The following is a 16,752-nucleotide window of genomic DNA, read 5'->3' as shown; positions in this document are numbered from 1 at the left end:
ACTTTGTTTCTTCAGTAGAACACAAACGAAGATTTTTAAATCAACAAAAACCAACAAAACCAAATTAAACCCTGCGGCTCGTGACGATACATTGATGTGTAAAGACACAAAACGATCGGTCTGTGCAAGAAACTGAACAGAATTTATATCATTTTTGACCTCTGATGCACTGCAATGTCTGAACTGTCCTGAGCGCGTTCTCAACAGCCGGTGTGTGATGTGTCTTCTTCTTCTTCTTGCTTTACGGCGGATCGTAGACTTATAAGTGCATTACCGCCGCCTATCTCTCAAATGGACCATTGACACTCCTAACTGAGATTGTAGATAGAGTGTCAATGGTCTATTTGAGAGATAGGTGGCGGTAATGAACTTATAAATCTGTGATGCGCCGTAAAGCAAGAAGAAGAAGAAGACGCGTCACGCGCCGGCTGTCGAGGACGTGCTCAGGACAGTTCAGACAGTTCAGACATTGCAGTGCATCAGAGGTAAAAAAACAATATAAATACTGTTCAGTTTCTTGCACAGACTGATCGTTTCGTGTCTTTACACATCAATGTATTGTCACGAGCCACAGGGTTTAATTTGGTTTGGGTTGCGTATGTTTTTTTTTAATCTCAAAGCCGTGATTCCAATTCACTTTCATTATATGACTGACAGACCGCAACGGTTTGAGTTAAAAATCTTCGTTTGTGTTCTACTGAAGAAACAAAGTTTTTTGGGTGAACTATCCCTTTAACAAAAGCATTTACTGCATTGATCAACAACCTTGTAGCTCAAAGTAGGTCTGTTTTTAATGGTTTATACATTTTTTAAGTTTTTTATAAGTTATTAAAATAAATTCTTCAATGGAGAAAATTAATGGGATTTTTATTCTAAAACCCAACAGTTGCACTATATTACTTTTGACCCCCACCTTGCGGCATTGTGGCTGTGAGGTTTGGATAGGAAAGCACTGCACATTTTTCAGAAATGTAAATTAAGTTATTTTTGTAATTCTCTTTAGAGCCACTAGGGGTGCTGGCACGGCACACTTCACCTTTAAGACTCATAAGCCATAGTGATGCATTAGTTGTTCTTGTGCTCACAGCTCTAAAATCAGTCCAAGGTGTTTCAGAACTTTGATGTCTTTTTGAGTGTTTATCATGTATAAAGTTAACAATAGATCAAGTCAATCAAAGATCTGTAAAATCCTAAGAGCATGCTGTTTCAGAGGGTTTCATGTTCATTGTGACTGCTCTGTCTTCGAACTTCTCTTGTGTCAGTGTGTGAGGGTGTGTATGTGTATAGGTTTGTATGTATGTGTGTGTGTGTGATTGTCTGTTTATGTGTTTACATGCTGTTAGGTATCCCAAGTTCTTCCTGCTAACAGGTTTGGGAACTAAAATAAAGGGACTTTATTTAGATTGCTGTAAAGCACAATATTCAAATTAAGTGTGCAAGTCTGTGTGAACATATGAGAGACATTATGTGTGATTGTATCACTGCATGTGTCCCTGGTTGCTGATATCTGATCCTTTTAGATTGAAATTCTATTGAACAATATATAAATAGATGAACTTTGATCCAGAGGCCTTCTCCAGTAAAGCATATTGAGATTGAGATGTATGTCATATAGCAGAGTAAATCAATAAATTGAAATTATATCTGAACAGTTGTGTTACTGGTGCTATTTTATGTAATATTCTGACACTTATGACATTTCTTTCTAAAATCACATTTTATTTTTATTGATATTTAAATATATTTTTTTTTTTAAATAATAATAATAAATATATATATCAAACATGGGGGAAAAGTAAAATCTGGATCACTGAAATATCAACAATAGATACTGAAATAGTAAATTAAGATTAACACATAACATTGATATACTTTTATTACAATTTACAGCTTACACACTTTCACAACAAAAAATGACCATGGCCTAAGTCCTAAGTGGGAAATGTTTACTCAATTTGTACTTCTGGGCTCATTTGTTCTTCTGCTATTATCGTGTATGTAAAAGTACTGCACAGGGACTGTTGACAATGCATACATGTCCAAAAAACACAAAAAAGTCTTCATAAAAGCTGAAAGACGAAAGAGATCAAAAATGACAAGCAGCTGAGAGAATTGCTGAATAAAATCTTAAAACTACAATTTGTCATAGTCACTATATCATCATACACAATACATTATTCACATTTCAGTTCAGAACTTTGCTGAACTCACCAGACTTTTTTTTTATTCATTTTTTTTTGCATTCTAAGTGACAAACTTCAGTAACCCTGCAGAATACATTTTCATTTAAACAGCTGAAGATGTTATCGGTAGTTGTAGCTCTCATCGTCATATTCTAACTCATCCTCCTGCTCGTCTCCCAGCTGCCCGTATCTGAATTTGCGATACACAGTCCCGTCCTGTCCCATGTACACAATATCTTCATCTTCATCCTCTTCATCGTCATCATCCCGTCTCCCCTTCTGATCACTGAGGTCCACCAGCTGTGACTCATGGAACCGTCCAGAACTAGAGCTTGCTTGACCACCGTAGGTGGAGGTGGATGATGTGCCTCTGTAGAAGCTGTCTCTGCCGCCACCATGGCCCAGTTTTTCATACCCGGCTGGGACAGCAGGCTCAGGTATGGGTCGTTTGGAAAGAGAACGCTTAATGAGGATGATTACAGCAATTATGGCGAAAACAAGCAGGATGGCGGTAGTGATGAAGAGCGGCAGGTTTCCTGTGTATTCCTCTTCCTCATGGTTACGGAAGGCAAAGTTAGTGCTAAGGACACACTCGCCTTCAATAGAGATAAAAGTTTTTTTTTAATGCCTCACACAAAGAACAAAGTCAGGACAACTATTGTTATATTAGTATAAAAAGAACAGTTCACCCACAAATAAAAATCCAAGCAAGGCTCATTGGGAAAAAAAACATGCAACTTTTTTGCGAAATATTATGATGCTTTTTGCAAGTTTTGCAACACAGTCAAAGTGAAATGTCCAGTGAGTGGCAGTAAAAGCACATTCAGTTTTATTATTTGGTTGCTGTATGTGTCACGGCAGTTCGGAAATGCAAATGTCAAGTGAGTGTTGCTAAAAAGTTAATGTTCTTGCAATTGAAAATAACATACTACCCACACTAAACACTTCCATAAACATAACTGATAGTTAAAAAACAAAGTGAGGGAAAAACATTTTTTCTGTAGCTATTTTAGCTTGCTTCTACAAGCCTTTGAGCTCTTTTATCATGACTCAAGGGACTGCAGTGCTGCACCGGGTGAGCTACTGAGCAAGTTTACTACGTCAGCAAAGCCATTCATATGGACCTTGTTATGTGGTGCATATTTCTAAATGTATTAGTTTACAAATTATGCACCATGGTAAACGTGTTCTGAGGTCAGAACATTGCAAAGATTCGTGCAAAGGCCTTATTTTGCTTGTTTTATGGGGGCTTGGCTAAAAAGGCCAATAAGAGACTATTAACTACTATTCTTTGTTTTTAGTAAACAAATGTGGCAATACAAATATCTACAAATTTATATAACTGATCCAAGATTAGGTAAACACCTGTGCCTTAACTAACTATTCACAAAGGTTTTGAAGCTTCACGAAGCAGTGTTACGAATCACTAGGTAGAGGCATGCTTTTCCACTGACTTTGAGCCTATGTTGTCAATAATGTCACTGATCAACCTGTTAGTGCAGGTAATATTTTGAAGAAGAACTGTCACTTTTAAGTCCAAATACCTCTGGTCTCGGTACAGTTACAGCACTCCCGCTGAACTTCCTGTTCTGTGTTGGTGCAGCAGGGCAGACAGTGCCCCTCTGTGGTCAGAATGAACTGTGCTGGGCAGATGGTGCAGTTATGAGGCCCAGGACCTTTGCATTCTAAACAGGACTCATCACATGACACACAGTTATAGCCCTGTTCCTGTAGAGAGATCGCAACAGATATCATGTGACCACATTCATAAAAAAGGCCAAAGTAGATTAAGAAGTAAACATGTTTGAATAGACTCCACTAGAATACACGTTTACCTCAGGCTCAGCGTACTCTCCTGTGATGCAGGGCGACTCACAAGCACCCTGTGTGAGTGTATAACCTGTTCGACATGAGTCACAATCCTCAATACTCTTGCCTGTAAATAGAAATGACATTACAGAATTTTAGGCTGAAATGACTGAATGGTTAATAGTTAAAAATAGTAATAATTTAAAGGCGTCATTGATGTATGTATATATATATATATATATATATATATATATATATATATATATATATATATATATATATATATATATATATACACGCAAAAACCATTCAAAATTGGACTTCCTGAAGAAAAAAAAATGTGAATGTGTTTTTACAAAACATTGATCTTTTTTTGCTTAAGTGTCCTGACATGTCAGTATTTCACTCACAAAATGGAATGAGTTTGTGAGTTTGGTGTGAGGGCAGGTCAACCTGTAATCAGCCCTTTGTGAAAAAGAGCATATTTTAACATACAGTACTTTTAAAAGTACTTATCATGGAAATAATATACTTTAAAAGAATATACTTAAGTGCAAACTGAATGCAATGTTTTCAGACACTTAACTGCATGTTATTTGCAATTAAATGAAAATGTTTTAGAGTTAAAATTGATATTAAATGCAATTGCTTGAACTTAAGAAGGACTTGAGATTAACTTAGGATGTTTAGGAATTTAATGGTGCAAAAAATTTCGGCCGCAATGGATGCAGCACCTGTATTAATTGTAAATTTGTTAAAATTACAATTTTTTTCATTTACAATAAAACTACCTAAGTTGCATGGAAAAAAAAAACATACCGTAGTATTATGCCATAACAACAGAATATATGACAATTCAATTTATAGCACCTTAAATTTAATAAAACATTTTTTTTAAATCACCCGATGCACATCCTTTATCATTTTGTAGATGTGGAGTTAAAAATCTTGTTGAATTTGACGTAGAAAAGGAAAATTGCCATCTTGCTCCAACCAAAGTGATTTAAACGCACTTGATGTCATAAATACAAACTTTCTTAATTACATCTATTGTCTTTGAAATATGTTTAAAATGTACTGCTGAATGGACTGACAGACATTTATGGTAAACTGAAACTTAATGTTATTTCTATTGAAAATGGTATGTCATGTATTTAAATATTGTAATTACACATTTGTATTGACAAAGTTTAACATTTAAATTATATTTACAAACCCAATTCCAAAAAAGTTGGGACACTGTGCAAATTGTGAGTAAAAAAGGAATGGAATAATTTACAAATCTCATAAACTTATATTTTATTCACAATAGAATATAGATAACATATCAAATGTTGAAAGTGAGACATTTTGAAATGTCATGCCAAATATTGGCTCATTTTGGATTTCATGAGAGCTACACATTCCAAAAAAGTTGGAACAGGTAGCAATAAGAGGCCGGAAAAATTAAATGTACATATAAGGAACAGCTGGAAGACCAATTTGCAACTTATTAGGTCAATTGGCAACATGATTGAGTATAAAAAGAGCCTCTCAGAGTGGCAGTGTCTCTCAGAAGTCAAGATGGGCAGAGGATCACCAATTCCCCCTCGAAATATTGAATAACACACTACAGCTAAAATTAAAATTAAGTACTTTACAAGTGCTTTAGTAAGTCAAGACATCAAAATAAGTGTACTTCTTTAGAACATGACAAAATATTAATGATGTTTTATTAACAAAGTTCAGATAATCAACTAATTCAGCACAGGTGGAGCATGTTCAGATAATCCCTCCCCTCGGACAGCACGCCAATTATGCTTTATATTTGCTCAATCCGATTATATGTAAGTGCGAACTCATTAAAAACATTTTGATTTATTAATCAAACTCTTGCTCTCTGAAGTCAAATTTGTACAAATGTATATTCAGTATAAGCTCACTTCTTTTGCACTGTTTAGTGGAACTAACTAGTTTGTCTGAAATATTTAGTCGCATGTGTAATTTGTTCCATACTGTACCTGTGCATGTTCTGCAGCTGGGGTGGCAGGCTTCACATGTTTTGTGGTGTGTATCATGGTAGTACACATCAGGACAGGAAGACACACAGCGACCCTGTTTCCTGATAAACAGCATCCCCTCTCTGCAGCTCACACAGCCCTCGGCACCAGCCTGAAGACACTCCCCACAGCTCTCATCACACCGCTCACACGTCCTAGAGACTGCTGAAGCGTAGTGACTGGAAAAGATTTAGTCAAAAATACAGACATTGCAGTTTGTTATCTATTATAAATTGAGAAGTCAGTTCAGTATGACCTAATACTGCCTGATTAATCGGCCTAGATGATATACTGCAACACTGGCCAAATGCCTTACTACAGGTAGTGAGTACTGTAGTTACCCAGAGCGGCATGTGTCCACACATTCCTTGGCGTCTCTGTAGAGGTGAGCTCTGCAGCTCAGGCACTCGTGGCTGTGCCGCCCCATGCAGGTGAGGCAGTTAGGATGACAGGGTTCACAGCGCTGTGTTTCCCCCTTGAAGAATTCATCTGGACACTGATTCACACAGATGCCATCTGTGGATGAAGTGGAACCTTTGTTTACACTAAAACCTATGAAATATTATCTCAGGAATTATCATCATTTTTGAATGTGGAATTACTGTACACGTATGGCTGCTTCTGCATTTAATTAACGTTAATGTTAGTTGTTATGGCAGTATCATACAATTACCATAATATTGATGACATTATATAGACATCATAAAACAGTGACATCCTAAGTTGAATATTTGGGGAAATATTCAACTGTAATATGTATATTTATAAATGACAGAGTATGGTAGCACTTTATTTTACAGTCCTGTTCCGCATGTACATATTATGTACTTATTATAATAATTACAATAACTGGGTAATGACTAGGTACTAACCCTAAACCTAAACTTAACCCATTTAGTTTCCTTATATTACCCAGTACTTTCAAGTACACTGTAAGTACATGAAAGTACACATACTGTAAAATAAAGTGATCAATGCCTTGTGTCTTTCTGTTATTGTAGTCAAAAATGCCACATTAAATTTAAATGAATTCTTGTCAATGTACTCCAAAAGTGTGCCTTCAGATGTATATTTTTTCGGGTGGGCTGCTGCTGTTTTATATTACTGTTTTTAAATTATCATGAACTTTTATTATTTAATATCAAAAGATGCAATATCATGCTTTTTTCCATGCTTTTGTTATGATAAATGATAAGCAATTACCCTATTTTCAAAACTTTGGAGTAAGCAAGATTTGTTGAGTCTCATATGCTCATTGCATTTATTTGATCAAAAATACACTAAAAATAGTAATATTGTGAAATATTATTACACTTCAAAAAAGCTGTTCTTATTTAAAATGTAATTTATTGTGCCACACGATCTTTCAGGAATCCTTCTAATATGCATATAGTGCTCAATAAACAATACTTATTATTATAAATGTTGAAAACGGATGTGCTGCTTAATATTTTTGTGGAAACGGTGATACTTTTTTCTTCTTTTTTTCTTCTTCTTAAGGCATTATAATTTAGTGAAACTATTGCCCTTCTGTTACAACTTTCTCAATTTCTCTGATTTTCTTTACACTGAAGAGAGTATCTAAACAAGAGAGCATCAGGCCTCAATGGCATGAACTCACTGAGTAGATAGTGGTTCTGGTTGCAGCTGAGGCACTGGTCCTGATGTGAGCCAGAGCACTCGTGACAATACTTGTGACACAAGTGACATTCTCCATCTTGGTTGCTGTAGTGGTGTGAGGGACATGTGGTGGGTGTGGCACAGCGCCTGTGAGCATCTATCGCCAGGGCCTCAGAGCAGCTGGTGCAGGATGTGTCGTGAGGACCAGAACAGGTTAGACAGGAGCCGTCACAGGCTGCAGAACAAAAAGAGACTCTAGTGATGACACAATTATGGTTATTAAAACTGACGTATTGCATATAGAAAAGTAATTTTATTTTTACACGAATTATACTTTAATATCATTATAATGAAATATTATTTATCATTGATTTGGATCAATTTATTATTGATTTCTGTGCCTGCTATTCCTGGTTTCTGCTACTTGTGTTTGGATTATTGTCTAGCTTAATAAACTGCATTTGGATCTTACTCTCCTCCCTCGTCTCTGAGTTCGATTACGTTACAGCCACATATCTTTATTCCCCTTTCCACAGCCTTTTGGTTGCACACTAGGGGACTGAAGTACTACGTACAATGTGTATGAGTATTATGCCTTTATACTTTCAATTAACTCCTCAGCTGAACTGCTTAGGGGTGAGCGATATGAAATTTTTAACCCTGTTATTAATATGCATCACTTAACCATGTCAGTGATTGTGTCAGTAATCACCAAAATGTAATTAGTCCTGTCCCTACATCAAATAAATTGAACAAAACCTCACAGGTTTCATAAATCTAATTAATATTGAATTAATGACTAAAATGTATTAATACATTAATAATTAATAGCAAATTATACAACCAACATTAGGATATCCAACCTTACTGTGACACATACAGTACACTTACCTGTGTATCATCGCAAAATGTAAAATGTATTATCTCAGCGTTCTGTAAAGTATGTATATTCTTTCCAACTTTTCGTAAAAGTGATATATACTGTATAACAAATCTCAACTGCCTGATGTAACCTTATTTACCTTTATGTAAACTAAAACTTAATTTTATGTTTGTGTTCATCAATTTAAATATATTTGTTGGAAGTGCTATTAATTTCTAGCAATTACCCTATTTTCAAAACTTTGGAGTAAGCAAGATTTGTTGAGTCTCATATGCTCATTGCATTTATTTGATCAAAAATACACTAAAAATAGTAATATTGTGAAATATTATTACACTTCAAAAAAGCTGTTCTTATTTAAAATGTAATTTATTGTGCCACACGATCTTTCAGGAATCCTTCTAATATGCATATAGTGCTCAATAAACAATACTTATTATTATAAATGTTGAAAACGGATGTGCTGCTTAATATTTTTGTGGAAACGGTGATACTTTTTTCTTCTTTTTTTCTTCTTCTTAAGGCATTATAATTTAGTGAAACTATTGCCCTTCTGTTACAACTTTCTCAATTTCTCTGATTTTCTTTACACTGAAGAGAGTATCTAAACAAGAGAGCATCAGGCCTCAATGGCATGAACTCACTGAGTAGATAGTGGTTCTGGTTGCAGCTGAGGCACTGGTCCTGATGTGAGCCAGAGCACTCGTGACAATACTTGTGACACAAGTGACATTCTCCATCTTGGTTGCTGTAGTGGTGTGAGGGACATGTGGTGGGTGTGGCACAGCGCCTGTGAGCATCTATCGCCAGGGCCTCAGAGCAGCTGGTGCAGGATGTGTCGTGAGGACCAGAACAGGTTAGACAGGAGCCGTCACAGGCTGCAGAACAAAAAGAGACTCTAGTGATGACACAATTATGGTTATTAAAACTGACGTATTGCATATAGAAAAGTAATTTTATTTTTACACGAATTATACTTTAATATCATTATAATGAAATATTATTTATCATTGATTTGGATCAATTTATTATTGATTTCTGTGCCTGCTATTCCTGGTTTCTGCTACTTGTGTTTGGATTATTGTCTAGCTTAATAAACTGCATTTGGATCTTACTCTCCTCCCTCGTCTCTGAGTTCGATTACGTTACAGCCACATATCTTTATTCCCCTTTCCACAGCCTTTTGGTTGCACACTAGGGGACTGAAGTACTACGTACAATGTGTATGAGTATTATGCCTTTATACTTTCAATTAACTCCTCAGCTGAACTGCTTAGGGGTGAGCGATATGAAATTTTTAACCCTGTTATTAATATGCATCACTTAACCATGTCAGTGATTGTGTCAGTAATCACCAAAATGTAATTAGTCCTGTCCCTACATCAAATAAATTGAACAAAACCTCACAGGTTTCATAAATCTAATTAATATTGAATTAATGACTAAAATGTATTAATACATTAATAATTAATAGCAAATTATACAACCAACATTAGGATATCCAACCTTACTGTGACACATACAGTACACTTACCTGTGTATCATCGCAAAATGTAAAATGTATTATCTCAGCGTTCTGTAAAGTATGTATATTCTTTCCAACTTTTCGTAAAAGTGATATATACTGTATAACAAATCTCAACTGCCTGATGTAACCTTATTTACCTTTATGTAAACTAAAACTTAATTTTATGTTTGTGTTCATCAATTTAAATATATTTGTTGGAAGTGCTATTAATTTCTTTAGGTGCAATAAAGAATAATTCAATGGAAAAACATGACTACACCTTTAATCGTAACAGTACAGAACGTCATGTAGTCTCACCCATGCACTCTCCAGACCTGCTTTCCCTGTAAGTATGTGCGGGGCAGGGGGCTACACACGATCCGTTGTACAGTGTGTGGTCAGGGTCGGAACAGGCTTCACAGTTGTTTGGTTTGGGCCCATCACATAATTCACAGTCAGCGTGGCATCGCTCACAAATGCCTTGATCAGTGTCCTCAAAAAACCCATCAGAACACACCACTATACACTGACCCGCATGCCGGAAAAAGTCTTCCTTACACTCTGAAGTTAAAAAGAACAGAAAAACTGAATAACTAGGGTAATATATTTAGCAATGAATTTGAATATGGTAAGATTACCAAAGTTAGAGTTTCAAAATTAATTCACTATATGTAACAGGATGTATTTTATTTATTTATTCATGTGATGTCATTAATGTGTTTACTAAATTGAACATTCCAACTGTTTCACTCTGTTTGATGCTAACAATTAGTCGTAATAGCTGTACCAGAGGAGGTGTCTGTGTTCAATAAATCAGTATACATTTTATCAAGTCACACATGATCCATCATGCGTTACTGTTTGGAGGAAACAGTAACTAGAGGAAAGTTGAATTATCAGCATGTATGAAACCTGTATTAAAATGTATGAAACACTGTTGATGGTATTAATGCTACTGAGAAAGGCCACTACATTCTCAGAAAAAAATGGTACAATATTATTATTTAAAGTAGGTGATAAAATGTAACTTTAAGGTACTAATATGCACCATTTATGGGTAAATAAGGTACAAAATGTGTACTTTTTGAAAGGGTACTGCCCCAGTAACAGCTGTTTTACAGATTTTATTTATTTTTTTGAGTGTATAAGACTGTGGCAACATCAATAAAACATCTTTGTTTCTTATTATTTTCTTAACATAAAAGAATAGTTCATGAAAACATGCAAAACTGTGATGAATTTCAGTCTCACCTGTACAGATTCCATCCTCAGAGCAGATAACACAGCTCTCTGGACACTGCACACACTCCCCATTCCTCACTGTGTGTCCAGACGGACATTGTACCACACACTCATGTTTGTGGAGAAGTAGCGTCTCCTCACAGCTCAGACAGTGTGTTGCATTCTTCTCACAGGACATACAACCAGATGCACAGCTCTTACACACCTGACCCACAGGATACCCTCTGAATACACAAATACATAATTAAATATAATATACATGTGCAATATAACTACTACATAACACCAGAATTTGTCAACAATTGCGTTACATTATGTTATTGATTTTTTTAAATCCAAACCGGAACTGTGACATTTTTTGTTAGTGTCATTTTATTTTTAACCCTAAAAAGCCAAAAAGCCGAAAGCCAAATTTCTAAGTCCTTTATATTATCAAAACTTTTCGCGAAAAAGCTGTTGTACACTATGCACTACATGTCTTCATCTGATTGATAGATTGATATAGTTTATAGTTTTTAGCAAATAAAAGTCCTTAAAAACTGTTTTATTTTTTTAAATAAATAATTAAAAAAATGCCCCCTTGTGGTACAATTGCACTGTATTATATGTTTTGCCCTCTGCAATAAAAATGCAGAGCTTTGATCATAAAGCTAAGCATTTAAATATCATATTACTAAGTCATATTATTCAGAAATATATAGTAGCTGATATTTATAAGCATTTTCTGTAAGACGTTTCATTGATTTACATTAGAAGCTATAGGAATTTCCTTACTTTTGGCCATATAAACAACAACAACTGCACCAAATTGCATATTTTTGCTCAGTTTGGGCCTTTTTAAAATAAAAATTAGGTGTTTATTTTCTCCTTAGAAAGTTCCATATTCTCCTATCATACTATATGACTCATGAAAGTCTGATGTATCAAATATGAGACTCAACAAAAAAAGCAAATAAGCAATATTGTGTAAATTTGCATAATAAAAATGTAATTAAACTGTAATTAATGTAAATTATTTAATTTAACATTTAGACTAGATGTTCATGCGAAACTAAATTGGTGCAAGAAACCTTAAAAAGTGGACCTAAGGGAAAACAGCATATCATTAGCTTTTCATTCCTATATATAAATATCAGTAAATGGCTCTAACCTTGTGCACTTAAGCACACACTGGCCAACCTGCAAATAAAGAGTGTTTTTACGTGCTGACTGGCAGCGTGTGCAGAGCTGCTCATCCTGGCACTGGGCACAACCTTGAGGGCAAGTCTCACAGTGCCCGCTTTCCTTACTGCCAAAGCTGCCCGTCGGGCATCGTACCACACACATCTGATCTACATTCAGATATCGACCTAGAAGACAGAGTGGATAAAACACACATACATAATGTCTAAATATCCATTCATCCAACCCTTTATAAAAACAACCAAACATTTTTTTCATACATCATATTCTTCTTTGAGTTGTACTATTATACCTTTGACACAGGCATTGCATTGAGTCTTCATTCTCCCCCAGCAGGATTCACATGAAGAGTGGCAGGCCTCACATTCCCCATCATCTGAGAGATGACAGGAACAGTTATTACCAACAATTATTTTTATAGCAGAACCCATTCCCTTGTGAAAACGAAACATCCTCAGTTGTACTGATTGTGCACTTGCAGTCTCCTTCAAATATTAAAAGTATATTTTTAAAAAATTTAAATATTATTCACTTAAGGCCACTTAAGTGTACTTAAGGAGATAACACTTTCATGGCTATGACTCTTTGTCGCCATCTCTGTTTGAAACCTGCAAATGCAGTTATTTGCAGAATTATATTCTTTATGTGGGTTGTGCATTGGCACGGCTCCTCAACGTGGATGAATCAAATGTTTGAGGTGTATGTGTGGGCTGTCAGTCAACGCACCAGTGTGGATATTCAGTGTACTTCGGAATTACAGATAGTACATCTTAGAAGTATGTCCAAAATAAGAAGTTTCGCCCAGAAAATGTCATCTGAACAAGTAAGTAACATGTCTGGCAGTTTTGTTCTGACCAACTGAAAAAAACGTTCCCTTTCAAGCATTCACTCAAATTGTGAAGCATTCGCTGTGGGAACTCCTCCCCATCTCCAAAATACTGAAACCTTATAGGATAATGGCAGTTCTATAAACAGTTATGTGCGCACGCCCCCCGTCGAGGAGACCGTCGACATGCATCTGTGGCCTTCCTCATCTATGCTTGGCGGAGACCTCAGCCTGCCTTCTAAGCCGTGCAGATTTACTGCCCACCTTGCTGACAAGGCATATGCTTATGCAGGTGAAGCGGCATCCGCGCTGCACGCAATGGTGGTGCTGCAGGTCTTTCAGGCTAAGCTTCTGCAGTCCCTGAACAGCGGCAACTTGGATACAGACACTGTGACAGACCTGCGAGCGGCGACGGACTTCGCGCTGATGATGACAAAGTGCTCCACTCAAGCCATCAGGTATTCCATGGGGTTCATGGTAGTCCTTCACAGGCACCCTAGCTGACCTGTAAGACACGGACCGTAAGACGATGAGTCACCTGATGCCCCTCGTCGTGACAGCAGACCACCACCCGCTGCCAAGCCTTCATCCTGACAGACCGGCAAAGAGGAGGAAAGAGCTCGCTGGAGGCCCGGCCCCCAAATGCCGCATCCTGCATTATGTTCCCCTTGTTCATGCGGGTGACAAATGCAATGTTCTTGTTTCATTTACTGCAATAAAAACACAAACGTCCTCACAAACCTAGCTGTTTCCTACTTGCCCTGCCTCAGAGCAGCGCAGAGACGCTGTCTGTGCCAGTGTTGTCTTCCACAAGCCATTTCCCCGCCTGCACATTTAGCAATGCTGGGGCAAGGTGCCAGTCTATGAACTTCACTGAAAAAAACAGCGATAGTGACTGGAGAGATGCTATGTCAGTTCCTAGATGAGTGGAGAGATATTCCAGCTATTTTGCACTGGGTGCTAGACATAATAGAGCATGGATATTCTCTCCAGTTCAGACACAGACCACCCCCGTTTCAATGGCTGGTTCCGTCACAGACACGCCCTCAAAATGCCCCTGTTTTTAGACAGGAAGTTCACAGCCTTCTTGCAAAAGAAGTGATGGAGCGAGTCCCTCTGAGCAAACTGGAGAGCGGGTTTTACAGCCACTATTTTGTGGTACCCAAGAGAGATGGGGGACTCCATCCCATCCTGAACCTGAGACCCATCAACAGAGCACTTCAAAAGGGCGCGTTCAGAATGACGACTCTGAAACAGATCCAGGCACAAATCCATGCTGGGGACTGGTTTGCATCTGTAGATCTCAAAGATGCATACATTCATATTCCGATTGCTTTCCGGGGCACAGAATACCAGTACTCAGTGCTCCCATTCAGGCTGGCTTTAGCCCCGTGCATGTTCTCAAAGTAAATGCGGTGCTTTCCCCTCTCAGATCTTCATCAGTTTGCCACCTGGGTCTTTTGCACATGCGGCCAATACAGCTGTGACTGAAAACTCAAGTCCCGTGGAGAGCATAGACCCAGGGGAGTATGCGCATCGAGGTCACACACAGCTCACGGTTGACGGGCAATCAATTTGAAAGCACACGCTGGTGGTCAGATTTCTGAGGGGAGCAAGGAGATTATATCCCCCACACCCAACGTTGGTGCGCTGGTTCTGAAAGCTCTCTCTACCCTCGTTCGGGTCCTTTGAAGCAATCGCTATGAGGGAGCTCTCCCTCAGAACTGCTCTGCTTCTCTGCCTTGCCTCGGTTAAGTGCATAGGAGATTTGCATGTGCTCTCGATGGATGACGATTATATTTGCTTTGGGCCTGGGGACTGCAGTGTTGCTCTCCGGCCGAGACTGGGCTACATACCTCAATCTCTTTCCACCCCCTTTAAAGCGCAGGACATTTCTTTGCCCACTTTGTCTTCTGAGCCGTCGACCTCAAGTGACGCAGAGGCTCAGAGCATTGTTTGCCCTGTTAAGGATTTATCGTTGACTTGATTGCAAATGTTTGTAAAGATACTATTTAAACTGAACTGAGCTGGATGATGACATCACTGAATTCAATGATGAACTGCCTTGAACTGAAAAATTTGTGTTTACTATTGTCATTTTGCATTATTGACACACTATTTTCCTAATTAATGCTGTTCAGTTGCTTTGACACAATCTGTATTGTTAAAAGTGCTATATAAATAAAGGTGACTTGACTTGACTTGGCTTTAAGGATTTATATCTACCGCTCAGCTATCTTTCGACAGTCTGATTAGCTCTTCATGTGCTTCGGTGGCTGTACTAAGGGACAAGCAGTATCTAACCAGAGGCTTTCTCACTGGATAATAGACGCTATTGTGTCGGCTTAAGCGAGCCATGGACAGGAATGTCCTCTCAATATCAGAGCCCATATGACGAGGGCTATTGCCTCTTCATGGTCCTAGTCTAAAGGCACGTCTATTCGGGATATATGCTATGCAGCTGGCTGGTCCTTTCAGAATAATTTTGCCAGGTTTACAAATTGGATGTGTAGTCCTTGGCATCTCAAGTGCTTTCGGTGAATCACTAACCTCACTTATCCCTCATGTTTATTGCAATGCATGCAATTTGGGGCACAGTTTGTTACTGCTTATAGCTGTTGCTACTGTTGTTCTACACCGTGCTTGGTGTGCTTTTACGCATTCACGGCGGGATTGTATACTGTTCCCACAGCGAATGCTTCACAATGTGAGTGAACGCTTGAAAGGGAACGTTTCCGGTTACTGTTGTAACCTTGGTTCCCTGAGAGTGGGAACGAGACATCCAAAAACGTGATAGCTGGGACTCCTTCTTTATGTATACACTGATTGCTTATGTACTTATGTACTTGCTCAATCATTGATTTTGGATCATTTTTAACCAAAAAACAAAACAAAAAAAAACGTAATGCAGCTTTAAAGGGGTCATCGGATGTTGATATGATTCCTTAGGGTCTTAATGAAAAGTCTATAACATACTTTGGTTAAAATTTCTCAGTGGTAGTGTAAAAAACACCCTTTTTACCCTGTCAAAAGCAGCTCTGTTTTCAGCACGCTGTTCTAGTCCATGTTGCTTTAAATGCTAATGAGCTCTGCTCACCCCGCCTCTCTCTTCCGTGCGGTGACGAGCAGACTGTAAACTTCAGCTGCGAAACTGGTGAACTAGCACATTATTAGGAAAGGAGATTTGCAAAGATTCATAAAAAACGCTTATACTCACTTCTGTAGATGAAGCTGGATCACGAATGATTCGCACGAACTTAAACGCATTTAGGCAGATCGGGTATCGGCGCATCCCCTTCAAAAACGAAAGTAACTTTAATACCCTGCGTCTTCAGTGGCTCAGATGTCGGGAGTAAATGACGACTGCTATGTTCATAATTACATCCAACAACAAAACATCTCAATCGCTTAGGAGTCATTCTTGTCTTCCCCTGCACCGGAGTCGACACAATGGCAGACAG

The 16,752-nt window shown here is 37.9% G+C and overlaps 1 protein-coding gene across 1 annotated transcript in view; it reads right to left on the bottom strand.

The window, feature by feature from the left end:
• Positions 1–2,255: 2,255 nt before the first annotated feature.
• The window catches only part of pcsk5a (proprotein convertase subtilisin/kexin type 5a), a 38,684-nt gene continuing 24,187 nt past the window's right edge, over positions 2,256–16,752 (bottom strand). Inside the window, exons 26-35 of the mRNA XM_016286615.1 lie at positions 12,758–12,841; positions 12,434–12,632; positions 11,293–11,507; positions 10,360–10,602; positions 9,179–9,412; positions 6,373–6,547; positions 5,993–6,210; positions 4,019–4,119; positions 3,728–3,911; positions 2,256–2,779 (exon numbers count right to left, since the gene is read on the bottom strand). Of these exons, the coding sequence (XP_016142101.1) occupies positions 2,304–2,779; positions 3,728–3,911; positions 4,019–4,119; positions 5,993–6,210; positions 6,373–6,547; positions 9,179–9,412; positions 10,360–10,602; positions 11,293–11,507; positions 12,434–12,632; positions 12,758–12,841 (2,129 nt within the window). The 3' untranslated portion in view covers positions 2,256–2,303. The remainder of the gene's footprint in view (positions 2,780–3,727; positions 3,912–4,018; positions 4,120–5,992; positions 6,211–6,372; positions 6,548–9,178; positions 9,413–10,359; positions 10,603–11,292; positions 11,508–12,433; positions 12,633–12,757; positions 12,842–16,752) is intronic.

This window comes from Sinocyclocheilus grahami, unplaced genomic scaffold (assembly GCF_001515645.1).
Source record: "Sinocyclocheilus grahami isolate Dianchi unplaced genomic scaffold, SAMN03320097.WGS_v1.1 scaffold212.1, whole genome shotgun sequence".
NCBI classification, from domain to species: Eukaryota; Metazoa; Chordata; class Actinopteri; order Cypriniformes; family Cyprinidae; genus Sinocyclocheilus; species Sinocyclocheilus grahami.
The sequence above is the reverse complement of the archived record's forward strand: the minus strand, read 5'-3'. Positions and strand labels throughout refer to the sequence as shown.